General features: G+C 31.6%; 2 protein-coding genes across 2 annotated transcripts in view; one reads left to right on the forward strand and one right to left on the reverse strand.

The window, feature by feature from the left end:
* The window catches only part of LOC129230604 (transcriptional adapter 3-like), a 55,155-nt gene extending 41,490 nt beyond the window's left edge, over positions 1-13,665 (reverse strand). The window contains exons 1-3 of the mRNA XM_054865021.1: positions 13,405-13,665; positions 13,075-13,226; positions 10,768-10,881 (exon numbers count right to left, since the gene is read on the reverse strand). Coding sequence (XP_054720996.1) covers positions 10,768-10,881; positions 13,075-13,226; positions 13,405-13,441 — 303 coding nt within the window. The 5' untranslated portion in view covers positions 13,442-13,665. The remainder of the gene's footprint in view (positions 1-10,767; positions 10,882-13,074; positions 13,227-13,404) is intronic.
* Positions 13,666-14,070: 405 nt separating this feature from the next.
* Positions 14,071-15,103, forward strand: part of LOC129234668 (membrane-associated tyrosine- and threonine-specific cdc2-inhibitory kinase-like) — a 124,506-nt gene continuing 123,473 nt past the window's right edge. Inside the window, 1 exon segment of the mRNA XM_054868710.1 lies at positions 14,071-14,420. Coding sequence (XP_054724685.1) covers positions 14,352-14,420 — 69 coding nt within the window. The 5' untranslated portion in view covers positions 14,071-14,351.

Consider the following 15,103-nt stretch of genomic DNA (forward strand, 5'->3'; position numbering starts at 1 on the left):
GTTTTCTATGTAATGTTTCTAAAAAATAACACTAATTTCTAATTTTCTTTATTACATTATAATAAAGTGAACAAAAAATAACATAGTTTCGAAGTTCACTAGACATTGGTAAAAAAAATGTACACAACTTTCATGAACTTATAATGCTTTTGATCAGTTACTTATTATCCAATGCAGTTGTGAACAAAAAAAATTACTATATTTTATAAATAAAACTAACAATTTTTTAAAAGTAGCGTAATGAAGCTAAAATTACAACAAATTTAAGAAAAAAGGATGATAAGCCTAAAAATCATCTTATTTGCTTCTTGTCTTGCAATAATAAAATTAAGAGTTTCACCAACTAAATTAATTTTTAAAAAGAGGGAAGAAAAATGTAAGTATCAGTGTACTTATAAAAAAGAAAGTCTAGCTTATATGTTTTCAAAATCTGAAAGGTCAAATGAAAACAATTCATTTGTTCTAGTTCTTAAAGTTCTGCTCAACCCAACTGGATGTGTGCAGCATAACCCATTTTGTCAGTTTTTCAGGAAAAAAAGATTGATTAAGCATGTTACCTTTTCGCTTCAGAAAACTTATTTCAAACTCTAGAAATCCAACTTTGCATTCTATCCGCTAATGGGTCTTCATAATGGGCAACTCACTTTTCTGTTGTAAATCTAACTATAGCAAAATATTTTTTTTTTCTTTCAAACAAAGATTTGACATCTATTTCAACTTGTTCAAGCTCATTTGGCTGATCAGAACATAATTTATCAGTAGAGTTAGTTTATATTTAGATGTTTGAGGTGTTATGTGGGTTACAAAGTGCAAACTGATACTTTAATTATCTAGCATATTTACTGTAGTAATTGTTTAAATCTATCACTCAAACTATGATAAATTTTGTCATGTTGACATGGTTTTGAATGTTTAAAATTAATGTCAACTAAGTAAACAACGTGCTAAACAATGTTGGATATTTCCTGTTATTTCTCGGTACAAAGGTATTTATTTATTGCTTAACGTTTATATTGTTTTCATTGTGTCTGTATTGTTATATAGCTACTTGATCCCTGGGATCATGTATCCCTCTAAACAGAGGGATCAAGTATCCCTAATATGTGATTTTTACAAACATACCTGTTCTATTATTAACAATCAGTGGCAATTTACTAAAAATATGTCTTAATTATTAAGGGGTCTAAGGACCTTTAATCTTCAGAATTTTCGACTTTCTGGAAAAAATATATGCTATGCAAGATTTAATTGTGAACAATTTGATACTTATTTATTACCATACGCAAAAAACTTTTCAAGTTATCATGCAAATGCGCAACCTTTCCCCATAGAGATTTATGTTAACAGCAGCTGTTTAAGCCTCTTTTTCTCAGGTGCCAATTTCGCCGGTTTCTTGTTTTGTGTGCATGATATTTCAGAAATTTTTTTTTATATTTTCGTAAAACTTTTAATGGATGTTTGTCTGGTTTATTTTTATGATTTGAACTTAAATTTATTAATTTTTTATTTATTTATTTTTTATTTTATTTTATTTATTTTTTTTGAAATTAAATTTATTATTTTTTTATTTATTTATTAATTTATTTTTTATTTTATTTTATTTATTTATTTATTTATTTATTTTTTTGAAATTCTATTAGTTATCAAAATTTTCCAAAATTTTGGGCAAAAAAGAATTTTTTTTTAAATATTAACTCTCATTTGTAGTTAAAATTTAGGTTCAGATCATAACAATAAACCAGACAAACATGCACGAAAAGTTTTACGAAAATATAAGAAACTTTCTGAGATATCAAGCACACAAAACAAGAAACCGGCACCTGAGAAAAAGAGGCCTAAACAGCTACTCTTAACATAAATCTCTGTGGGGAAAGTTTACGCATTTTACGATAGTTTGAAAAAACTGTTTGCGTATGGTAATAAATAAGGTATTGAATTGTTCAGAATTAAATTTTGCATAACATGTATCTTTTCCAGAAAGTTAAATTCTGAAGATTAAAGGTCCTTAGACCCCTTAAAGACAGTCTATGCTTTAACATTACACTTCGGAATTTTTTTCAAGTTTTATTTTACGGATAATGTCAACTTTGGAATGCTTTCCTAAAAAAAGTTTCCCTTGATACATTAAGATGATATTTTCTTGAACTGAAACAAAATGGCTGAAAAAAAAAAAAAATGTTGCCAGTTTTTATGTACAAGTATAACTTTAATATAATTGAAAGGTTTCAAATCTCTATTTAATGATATTGGTACATTTTTGGCTATGGGATCAAGTATCCCTAGAGATCAAGTATCCCCAGTCATCCCTATGCTTATCTGATATTTAATCTTTGGATACGGAGCTACTTTCATTGCGATTAAGGGAGTAGGGGGAGTTTCATGAGACAGCATCCCTATTAAAGTTAGCAAATATATGTCCAAAACTACTAGTCTTAAATAAATTTCCAGAAAAAAAACATATAGCCAGATGAACATTTTTAAATCCATATCTAAGGCCGTACCCGCTATACCCTATAACTTTCGGTCAAGAGAAAGGAACTAGGGTGTGGGGAACAAAAGTACAAAATTTTTAATGACTATCAGCAAAGTATACGGTCTACAATAATGTAAGGGTCAAGGGCCCCTATATCAGGATCTTACTATCACATGTGCAATGCGGATCTTTACCCGAGACTCCGAAAATTCGCAAATTTCCAAAGCTATCTTTTTGATTTATTTCATTTATATATTTACTTTTTTCTTTTTACTTCCTTTATTTGTGTTGATAAAACATCTTAAAAGTCAGCAGCAATGACAATTTCTTTAATACACAATTAGTAGATGCAATTCTGAAAAATAAACAAATAAATGATAAACTTCAAATACTGCTTGCTCAATACGCGTCACACATCTCCATGACAAGTCTCAAGAACGCAAATTGCCATTCATCTTCTAACGTTTATATATATAGAATAAAATTTGGTTTTTAAATCTTCAAGGCCAAAAAATTTCTTGAGGCAGCCACCAAACATTTACATTTTTCCTAACGTGACTGAAGATGCGTTTTTAAGATTTCTATTTCAAAAAATTTAGGAGAAGGTTACTCAAACACTCTCACCCTTTCCCAACTTAATCACAAAAAAATGACTAAAATTTCATCACTCAGTTTTCAATTTTAAAGGATTTCCAAGGAAAGAAGATTCAGAAATTTCACGAAATTTCTTCCCTTCTTCTCCTTTAATGTCTCCAAAGGTAGCCTAAAACAGTGTTTTTAAGATTTAAATTTTGAAATATTTCATGGGGAAGGTCTCTGAAACCTTTTACCTAACTAATGTCCCCTTTGTTTAGCATCAGCACAATAGCTAAAAATTTCCCTTTTAGAAAATACTACCACGAGAAAACCCTTGTACCATTCCTTCCCCATAGATAGCCATAAAATTGATTTCAGTTTCGAAAACAATTCCGGGATTGATCTCCTCCCTTTTCTCTATTGTTATCAAACAAGGTGTAAAATTGAGTTTTTAACACTTCAATATCGAAAAATTTTCGAAGACTCTCTGAATCCCCTAATGTTACCAATGATAGTCTAAAATTGCGCCTTCAAGTCCTCGATTTTGAAAGTTAGCCGCAGATTACCAAATTCCTTTGTTCTTCATTTTTATCAAACATCACCTTTCGGTAGGCAGAGAATCTCCGTCTCTCCCTTTCTTACACAAAATTGTCCAAATTTGCGATTTTGGTCATCAGCTTTGAAGACTCTTCCACAGGACCGTAGGTGATTTATCTGACCTCTACGTCCCCCCAACCCCACCAAACTTCATCTCCGTAGCAACACTGCATTTTTAGACTTTAATTTCAAAAAATTTCCAAGAAGAGTTCCCCCGTTCCTTGCAATTCTGTTCTAGATCTGACATCCTAAAGACGTCTGGTAAATTTTTGGTGCATTTTCTTTTACATCTAAGCTATAAAGTGCACACATAGGCGGCTCGTAATGGGGGGGGGGGGCAACCGGCCACTCACTTCCAACGGTGAAGGAGTTTGTCACCTTACTTCTCAAAGTTGCACAATAATGATCGATAGAAAAAGGATTTTTTACTGGGGGGGGGAGGGGAGTAATTTCATGAAAGTGAAAACAAAATTCTAACTAAACGGATTTTTCTCATGTTATTTCATGATAACCAAACTTTGAATTGGAAGAGGGAATTCTACGGTGGCCATCCGTCCCGGTTTTGGAGGCCATATTCTACATTTTTTGGAGGTTATTAAATCATCCATAATAAAATCCCATAATACCGTACAATTTTAAAAAACAAAAAAAAGGGGGGGGGAGAAAAAATCAGCATCGGGGGGCTGTTCCATAACCTCTACACTTCTTTTGACACACCAATTTTCTCGTGCACCAACCACATGTGATTGGGCATAAAGATTCTCAGCACTACTTTTTTTATGTTCTAAAAATTTACTTATTTCTGTGGCAATTCAATCATTCATTTGGTATGAAAACAACAAGTAAAAATAAAACGTGAAGTAGAAATTGAAGAAAGACAGATAATTGCAGCAGTTTCGAATCCTTGCCCGAATCAGGGAAATCAGTCGGCACTTCTCGAATTTGTACAACCATTCTGTAAAGGGCCCCGCCAGATTTCTCCAATCGGGCCCTGCATGTGCATATGCCGGGTCTGTGTCTTGTACTAGCAACGCTGGCAATTTGGGGTGCGCTGCTTCACATTTGGAACTGTATTGTAATTTGGTGCGAGGTTCCACTTCCACAATACATAGTTGACCATAAAGGAACCTGTTAATAGGGTAGGCAACCATTTACAGCACAACACATTCACACAAAGAAAGGACAAGGACAGGAGAGAGAAAGTACATCCATGCCCAAGCCGGGATACAAACCCGGGACCACCCCATCGCAGGCAGGGAAAACAGCATCTGTAAGTCAATCTGCAGACAATATTTAAAAAAGAGCAAATGCCATTTTAAAATTGTTATACATTTCTAATTTATCGTCTGCCAAAAGTTGCTATATCATTATTTTTCAATTTATCGCCAAACATCCTTTGCATGAAACATTAAATTATAGCCGATCCCCTAATTGTCCCAACATAAAATTTGGCACAAATAAGAAACACAATATAGTGTGTATAAAACATATTTTTTCAGGTTTTTTAAATAATAACTCTCGAAAATATTCAAGGTCAAAGGTAGTTTTGAATGACTTTCAAAATTTCAGATTGCATTTTTCTATCATGTAATATATCATCTTAAAGCACGTTTTAAGAGCTTTAAACCGGTATCAAGTTTTTGCATATAGTGCAATTAGAACAAAAGTTATGTTTGTTCAAAAGCTACTCTGTCTACCAAAATTCGATTTTTTGTAATGACCCCCAATCAAAGAATATTTGCAATAAAAATCTAAAAATTTGGGTTTTTACTTTTATTACCAAACACTATCTCTGTACAAAATTTTAGAAAAATCTGAAAGTGTCAGCTTGAAAATCTTATTTTTTTGATCGATTTGATATGGAATGACACAAATATATTAAAGTAAAAAGCAGTGGCGGCTCGTGGGAGGGGCCAGAGGGGGCCCGGGCCTCCTGACTTTTTTCAGACAATAATTTATAACTTTTTATTCACCTCCCCCCCCTTTTTTGTGCGTGAGTGTGTGCTTGAAATTAGAAAAAAAATGGATTGTATATGTGGAAGGGGAAGGAGAGGTCGGAAAATATTTCTAAAAATTTACTTTGTTTCATTTCTTCCCTGAAATGTGTATCCTAATATTCTCAACTTTTCCTTCAAGAAAGATCGGCGCTAAGCCAGCCGATCACTAACACAAGTCATTTATTTGTCAAAGAGCATTTTGCTCTTTGAAACTTCTAAAAACGTATCTGAGAAACACAATAGGGCAGAAAAGATTTTAATTCAAAAAAATAATAATAATGTTAGGGTAAATCTTGATTTCATTTTTTAAAGAAATCTTTGAATTAAAAATTTTTTAACTGTTACAGCTAATTGGTCATCTAGTTGCCCCGCCCCCCCATTTCTTTCCTTCTTTTTTTTAAGTTCGTCCGAAAATAAAAAAAGTCTCTCCCCTCCGAATTCCCCTTCCCCTTCCGCCAAAAACAATAGAGAACATCTAAACTTTCATTTCCAGATCTTTAATTTTGTAAAAATTTCAATGTTAAACTCCGAATGCCTTGCAACGTTGCGTAAAATTTTACGTTCGAAAATCGCTCAAAATTGCCTTCTTGAAGCTTCAATTTCTAAAGTTTTTCCTTATGGTCCTACAATCAGGTATTAAAAACTTGATTTTCAGAAAATATTCGGGAAAGGGTCCCCGAACCGCCTTTCTTTAATATCATCAAAAATAGGTTTTGTGAAACAGCCAATTTTGAAAAATTTAAGTGGAATACAGGGGTAGAAGTGATCTACTTGTCACAAGGACATTTTCCACAAAAAATATAGGACAAATATAGGACACATTATATGAATAGTTTCGCTATGAAAAAAGAAATTATACATACATATTATTTATTTATTCTTATCAATGATTTTGTTTTAAAAAAAAAAAAACCCTCAAACAAAATTATAACCTACACCTGAAATGACTTTCCTGTAGTTGAAAGAATAAATTTTGAAAAAAGTGTAATTTGTAGACAAAAAAAAGAACAAAGTGAAATTTATTGATAATTAACACAGCAACTCACAATTTTTGCAGGGATAGTCACAAACGCTTTTATTTATTTATATAAGCTATGTCACAAACATAGCTTATATAAATAAAAAAAACCGTCTTTGTGTTGAGAACTAACAGGAAATAACCAATGTTTTACATGAAATACACCGCCAGCTCAGTCATTTCCAGCCGTAGCACAAATATACAGATATTTTGTTCTATAAAATTCCACAAAAAGAAAAGATTGCAAAAAGACAGAACATTCCGATCAGAAAATGCACGGAACACAAAAATATACCCGCGAAAACAAAAACCGAAAAAAAAACCACGCTGGAAAACAAAACAAACTGCTGTTGCCAAACGCAAAATTCTAAAACCAACTTCAGAATTCGTTCTCGAAACTCCACCCACTTCAGTGACGTCATATTGCTGTAGCCAATGAGAGAAGATGCCTGTTGCAGGATTTAGTGAGTTGAGTTTTTTAATTTGAAATTCGTTTGCACACGTACTTTCGACGAAAAATCCGAAGTCCGTAGTTTATTTACTGTTGTTTTAAAGAAATAAATTGGATAAAAAACAGGAATATAGGAAATATAGGACACTTTCCAAAAATATAGGAAATATAGGACGATTTTCATACTTTTTTTGAAAATATAGGAAATATAGGATATATAGGACCACTTCGACCCCTGGGAATAGTCTCTGAACCCCTCCTCATAATGTCATAGAATATTATGTTTAAGTTATTAGGACTTCAGTTTTGAAAAAAATTCCAGGGGAGAGCTCCAGAACCCCTTCTCTTGTAAAAATCTTCAAAGTTTGTCTACAATTGCGTTTTCAGGGGTAGAAGTGACCGACTTGTCACACATAGGACATTTTCCACAAAAAATATAGGACACATTATATGAATATTTTTGCTATGAAAAAAGAAATAATACATATCATATATTATTCAGTTATTCTTATCAATGATTTTGTTTAAAAAAAACCTCAACAAAATACCTTACATCTATAATGACTTTCCTGTAGTTGAAAGAATAATTTTTGAAAAAGGTGTACTTTATAGACTAAATACCTAAACAAAATTTGAACAAAGATAATTTTTATTTTTTCTTCCTTACTCATGACCCAAGTACTAATTTCACTGCTCTTAGATTTTATATCTAAACTGAACCCTTTACCACTTGTATTAAGAACAAACAGAGCTTGAGAAGGATCCTTCTGACGTTTTTCAGAGTTTTCTTTATGCTTAAATGTTTTAGCATGCTGCCTCAATTGCGAAAATCCACTATTGCTTATGGGCACTGATCAGTTGCAAAAATGGCAAAAAGCGGTAAAATCATCTTTTCCTTTAGTGCACCATGCACCAAAATTTGTAGAATTAATGTCCTCCTGGTTCAACAGCTCCACACGAAATGTTGTTAAGCGATGTGATTTTGCCATTATAATAATACTTATTGCAACAAACTACGTTTTAACATCATAAGGAACTAACCATTCCACGATCCCAAAATTCCACAAAAAGAAAAGATTGCAAAAAGAAAATTAGAACATTCCGATCAGAAAATGCACTGAACGCAAAATTATACCAACGGAAACGAAAACCATGATGGAAAACAAAACAAACGGCTGTTGCCCCCCCCCCCCCCAAATGCAAAATTCTAAAACCAACTTCAGCATTAGTTCTCGAAACTCCACCCACTATAGAGTGACGTCACATTGCTGTAGCCAATGAGAGATGATGCCTGTAGCAGAATTTAGTCAGTTGAGTTCTTTAATTTGAAATTCGTTTGGGCACGTACTTTCAGCGAAAAATCCGATGTCAGAAAGTTTATTTACCGTTCTTTTTAAAAGATATATTTGGTATAAAACGGGAACATAGGAAATATAGGACATTTTTGAAAAATATAGGAAATATAGGACGATTTTGATGCTTTTTTTTTGAAAATATAGGAAATATAGGATATATAGGACTACTTCGACACATGCGTTTTTGAACTGCAATTTCGAAAAATTGAGGGGGGAGGGGAGAATTGATATCTGTTTATTAAAAAAAAAAAAAAGAAAGAAAGAAAAAAAAAAAAAAACACGGTTCGAGGAGAGTCCCGGAGCTCCATTCCTTACCCTAAGGTCAATAAATATGGCCATTATCGCGTTTTAAGGCTTCAGTTTCTACAAATATCCGCGGAGTCCCCTGCACCGTTCATTCCCCTATCATCACTAAAGACTGTCTAAAATTGCGTTTTTAAAATTTCAAGCTTCAAAATTAAGAGATTTGATGAGCAAATCAAATCAATCAAAGTGATGGGATTTTTTTCCTATTGTACCCCCCTCCTCTCCCTCTCCTTAAAAACTATTTTCTTGTTGCGCCACTGCTTTGAGTTGTGTTATATGTACGTATGCACATACATTGTTACAAGATAATTTTTCTATTCAAAAAATGTCTTCCCATTGTTGCACAGAAATTATTACTTATTTTAAATTACCGCTCATATAGTAAAGAGTTCGATACTTCTTGTCTTTGTCTGCATAAAAGTTCTGAATCTGGCCCATTGAGGTCGGCAGGGTCGGCAGAATCATATGCAGAAAGGTACACCCTCGTTAAAATCGCTAAGAATTTTTTTCAACTAGTTTTTAATTTATTTAATTTTTTAAAGGTTAGTTTATCTATTTTTATTTTATTTATTTTAAAACAAATACTGAGATGCATTTTCAGCCGCGTTTAAGTTATTTAATTTATAATTATTACATATTTCTCTGATCACTATATTTTTGCACTTTTGTAATTTGGCTTTGCTTAAAATAAAATTAATTTTACTCATTCAAAATAATAAGTTATTATATGAGTAATAAGAATATTCTTTTTTTTTCTTTTTAATTTACTTATTTAATTTGAAAAGTCAGGGGGTGAAACTGCCTCCCTTGCAGCCTATTACCAACGCTGCAAGGGAGGCGTACTGCGGTGTCGGAAATCGCACTTGATGTAAACGTGAGATTAATAATTTTCATGATGTACTTTGTAGCTTTTCCCTATCTGATTAATTAAATTTTAATTTTGAAATTCAGGAGGTGAAAGTACTCCACCCTGCCAGTAATCATGGACAAAAACATGAGATTAATATCTTTCATGATTTATTTAGTAGTTTATGTATTTTGTAGCTTGTCCTTTGTTTAAAATGAATTTAAGTTTATTTTTTTCCACAAATAATTATTTTTAAAAAGTTTAAATATTTAAAAAAAATTAATTTTTTTTTTTTCAAAAACCGGGGGGTGGGGAGGGGAGTGCACCCATGATCTGGCTCCCTCACTTTTTCAAGGCACCAGCCACCACTGGTAAAAAGTATTATAAAACAAGGACGCCCATATGCAAAATTTTAGGGGGGGGGGGTTCAAAAATGTTCCCTACGGTTTAGCAGAATATTTTCCCCATAGAAACCGATTTCAGTACAGATTAGTGATATTAAAATTCGACATTCTTAATAACTTATTCATTAATGGCTGGAAAAGAAATTTTTAAACAAGAAAGTTCTCATCTCTAGGGGGGAGGCTTGAGCCCCCCCCCCTTGACCCCTTTCTGGGCGCCCTTGGTATAAAAAAAATGTTAGCAGGTTTAAATAGATAAATTTTTGATAAAATTAAAAAACAATATTAAATGAATTATTCCTGAAAGGTTTTTCTGTAAAAGACGTGTGACAGAAAAGTTACTTTTTGAAGAATGACTCATGAGTATTAAGCATTCATTTCAAAACCTGCTACTTTTTAAGAAATATATTTGCATTAATTCAAAAAATATAAAAATATTTGTGAAAAACAAATGATTTAACCAATTTAAATTACTTATTTATACTGACATGTTAACTTTGGCTGCAAAAAATTACGTTTATTTATTATTTAGGAACTCAATCAGCATATTTCGTAGTTCCAGGTATACTTACAAATATTTTAATTAAAAAAAACTTTCTGGCTAATAATTCAGTGAAAATTGGCAGATAACAAATAATCGGCAAAGCGGCTGATTAATTAATGCATATTTATTTTGTATACATTCTGATACACACTAAAATTGATCAAGTGCAAAATAGAAATAATGTACAAATAATTAGGCATACCTGTACATTTTTGCTTTTTTGATGGCTTGCTCCAGAAGAATGACCTTTACTAGAAGAAACTTTTAGTTTTTTTCCTGGTCTATCAGTACTTGACTTTCTCTTCTCAATATCAATCTAAAGATTTTTTTTAAACATAAATAAACTTCACTATAAATACTTTTATAAAGTTTTTATAATTCTGCTTAGTTATTTTTTTAGTAAAGCAATAAAAATACATATTAATTTTTTAATAACATTCAATACTCTGCTGCTCAGATCTATCAACTTTAATTTATATCATCAGTATGTAGAAAACTAGTGAATAATAGGTGCTAAGGATACTTTGGATAAGCAAATCGGCTGATTACCCATTAATACAAACTTATCACCATCTAGTGAAAAATGTGAGAAAGACATCATTTTTTTTCGTCAACAAACCTGATCTAAAAAGTGTATTTACTTCAAATAAATTTTATATGATAGAATTTTTGACTTTGAGCATGTACAAAGAAACTTTTCTGGCTTTTATGAGCTTCAGTATTTACGGAACAATTCATAAAATTTGACAAGAACATTTTGACTGTGCACTCATCTTCTGATATTTATGAAAAAGCAGAAGATATGAGTCCCGGACCGTAAATTTCTGCTCCAAAGTTATCTGTCAATGTTTTGAACATTTTGCTTTATTTGCAACTGAAACTATAAACCAACGTGTTGCCGATTTGTTTACAATAGTAGGCTAAAGAATTGATGAAATGCATAAAAAATTTAAAAGCTTGTAACCAAAAATAACATTTTCTACCAACTTCAATGCAATGGAAAAATTCATGAATAAAGTACACTTTTTAGTTAGCTTATTATTGAATAATATATAAAAAATACATTTTCTTTATTGCCTCAGTTACTAATAGAACATCGTGTAATTAAGGTGTTCATTATCGAATTATCTTAGCGAATTCAGATTTTTTTTCTAAAAATCGGATGTAGCGAACCCTCGGCTATAGCGCTCTCTCGAGTCGGTCAGTTGAGGATTCGTTATTGCGGGGTTTGACTGTAATGCCTGAACTATCACAGTAAATTATTTCTTTGATTATTTATACAAAGACCCATTTTCGTATTGTATTTTTTATAATAGTTAAAGATTTTCAAGCAATATTCTCCTACAAAAATCTCTAAGTATGAGGAAATGAACTTACAAGATTTTACTCTAAATTATTTAATTAATTGCGAAGAAATTAGGAATAAATATGAATATTAAATGCAGGCCCATGTCCAAGATTTAATAAAGGGAGGGGTTGAGACTTTTTGTCTTTGTAACTTACATTGTCAAAGGAAAATTAACTATACGCGTTGAACAGTTAATTTTAGTTCGATAACTAGGCTTTTTTTAAACGTTTTGTGTGTTTTTTAAAAAGAAATCTTATTTGTACGGTTGAACATTTTGTAAAAGCGGAAAATAAATCACACATATTCCTTTTGTGCCACCTGTTAGTTTCCTTTTTTTTTCTTTTGTTTTTCCATCAAATAACATTGAACAGGAATTTAATAAAAACAAAAATTTTATTAAAAAAAAAAACAAAAAATGCTGTTTCGCATTGAAACATTTTTGTAATGTGTGAAACGACTATTTCATTTAACACTAAAGACGCACCATAAAAAACCTAATAGTAAGCAAAGTAACCATTTTCCTTGCCCCTAAGTTTTTTTTTTTTTTTTTTGGCTACATCATTGTCTAATATTCTTTTAATTAATTTTCCCCTGCATGCTTACAGCATTGCCGGACGCTTTAGCCATTCCTCCATCGTTAATTTTTTCAAGCACTTAGAAGCGAAGGTGCTTGGAAATCCTACAATTGAGGAAAATGTTAATTGTTAAAGATGGGGAAACATCAAAGAGGGTGAATACTGTATCAGAGTTTAACTCCAATATTAATTAAAACTTAAAATACATTTTGGAAAATCGTTTAATGATTCATTGATTTCTTTTTCAATGAGAGGGGTTTAACCCCTAAAACTTTCCCCTTGGACACGGCTCTGATTAAATGTTCCTTAACAATTAATTCATAAAATCTTCATGATTTTCCTAGAATAAAATTGTTTATCTTGTAAATGGTAATAAAAACCAAATAAACTCAATTTAAACCAAAAAAAACCTGGTTTAAACCAAAAAAACGGGGGGGGGGGGGGTGTTTTTTTTTTCAAAAAAAACCTTTAATGGGGTCTATATATCCACATTGAAAGAAAGCTGCTCAGCTTAAAGTGTTCTCTGTAAAAAATATTCTCTTGAAATGATATAAAACATGTAAATCAACTACTTGTTTTCACTTACTTTGGGTTTTTCATTTTGCTTGTCTTTTGTTAAAGATATTTCACGCTCTAAATTTTCTATTTTCTTTTGAGTTGATGACAGTATATCTTCAAATTGAAATTGCAAATCCTCTAGATCCTTTTCAGCGAAAGAACTGTTAGTTGATTGTAATGCTGAAATTAATAGGTAAAAAACGATTTGAATGTAAACATTACAATAAGCTTTCAAACTTGGAAGCAAACCTCATAACAAGAACATATGATTTCAAATGAGTATCAGTTTATTAAAAATCAATGGATATGTGTACAATATCTTAATGTAGGAATAATTATTCTTTACAGGATCAAATACCTGAGAATAAAGTTGGATATTGTTTGGGGGAACCCATGAATGTATTAATAGATGACTTGATCTTATTTTTTCTATTACTCTCAATAGCTGAAATTAGCTCTGAAAAACATAACTCCAGGTCACGATTAAGGTGGCTAGAGAAAAACAAGAGCGTATCAAAACATGTTCATATAACAGTATAAATAATTATCTAATTTTAGTAAGGAACTCTGAATCTGTCTCCAAGCAAGCTCCACTGATCTCTATAAAGCGAAAGGTCTAGGATGTGGATACATGCACCATATTTGCCGAATAAGCGCTAAGAAAGGCATAAGAGTACAGTCTCTCCTTCACAGTTGTAGATATCAGTCAGCATTTCCTTTGAATGTCAAATTTTAAAAAGGAAAGTATCGTTCAGTAAAAGGATAAAGTCCAGAAGGTAAAGAAAATATATCTTTTAGTAAAATATTTCCTAGTAAAATAAAATATTCTCCTTTTTTAACATTTCTACTTTTAAGAATAAAACAATGGCAACCACGTTTTGTTTACTAATTCGCATTTCGCGCGCACTTTGTCGTGAGTCGTATTTACACAATGTTGTGATTCCTTTGTAATATTTTTTACATGATTTGGTTTAACAGAATTATTTTCATTAAAAATATTTTCAGTGCTCACATTAATGTTTTTTTTTTTTTTTTGAGAAATAACTATGCCTTTTCATATCATTCTTGTAAAGTTTCTTTCGAATGGTAGTTTTGATTAGTGTTTTAATTTTAATGGTTATTTGCATTGAATTAATAATTCTAAAACATCTGTGAGCATAATTTCCTTTTTGCAAATCATTTATGTTTTTCATTTGTTGGTGTGTACTATGCTCTGAAACTTAAGACTCATTGTCTTCTTAGTATTTAATTCTGGATCTAAGGAACAAAATTTTAAGCATCAGAGATGAAGACTCTGGTGCAAAAATGTATGAAGCTAGATCCCCATTGCCAACTCCTAGATTTTTCAAGGAACAGTCGTTTTCTTCGAAAAAGGTATTTTTGTTTATGTTTTAAGAGTATTATTTTTGGTTTCTTTCAAATTTGGTTCAATGTTACTTTTGAAGTGTGCAGAATTTTGACAGCCAGGTAATGCCAGGGAAAAGCATCCTCTCGCTCTCACACACTAAATCAGTATTATAATCTTGCATTTTTTTATGTGCCCTAAATATTTAAAGGTCAGATTGTTACATGAGTAGCTTGTGGGTTGCTTTCACAAGTTAACTTTTTGTGATGAAATAAAAAGCACCTGCAGTTGTTAGTGATTGAAATCCAAAGAAAAAAAGTAGATGCATTGAACATGAAGGTAATGTTGATATTATTGAAGTTATGAATGGCAGCAGTTGGAGTTTTGTCAAATCTTAAGAACAAAGATGCTCGTGATGATTATTCAGTTGTATTTTAGTTGTTAATATGGATGCCGATATTGGATTCAGTTTGAATAAAATTAATATTTGGAATGTTAATACTTTATATTTCCCTTATGATATTATAAGAAAACATAGCATAGCGCAATCGAAAATTTGAACCACTTCAAGAAAACAATGGAATACTGCAGACTGCCAATGGGTCTTAGTTTCGTCGGAAATGTAGAATGTCGAAAATTTAAACAACAGTTATGCATTTATATGACGGCGGCCGGAAATGAAGAAAAGAAATCTGAAGTAAAAGTAGCCATG

This window comes from Uloborus diversus, chromosome 1 (genome assembly GCF_026930045.1).
Source record: "Uloborus diversus isolate 005 chromosome 1, Udiv.v.3.1, whole genome shotgun sequence".
NCBI lineage: Eukaryota > Metazoa > Arthropoda > Arachnida > Araneae > Uloboridae > Uloborus > Uloborus diversus.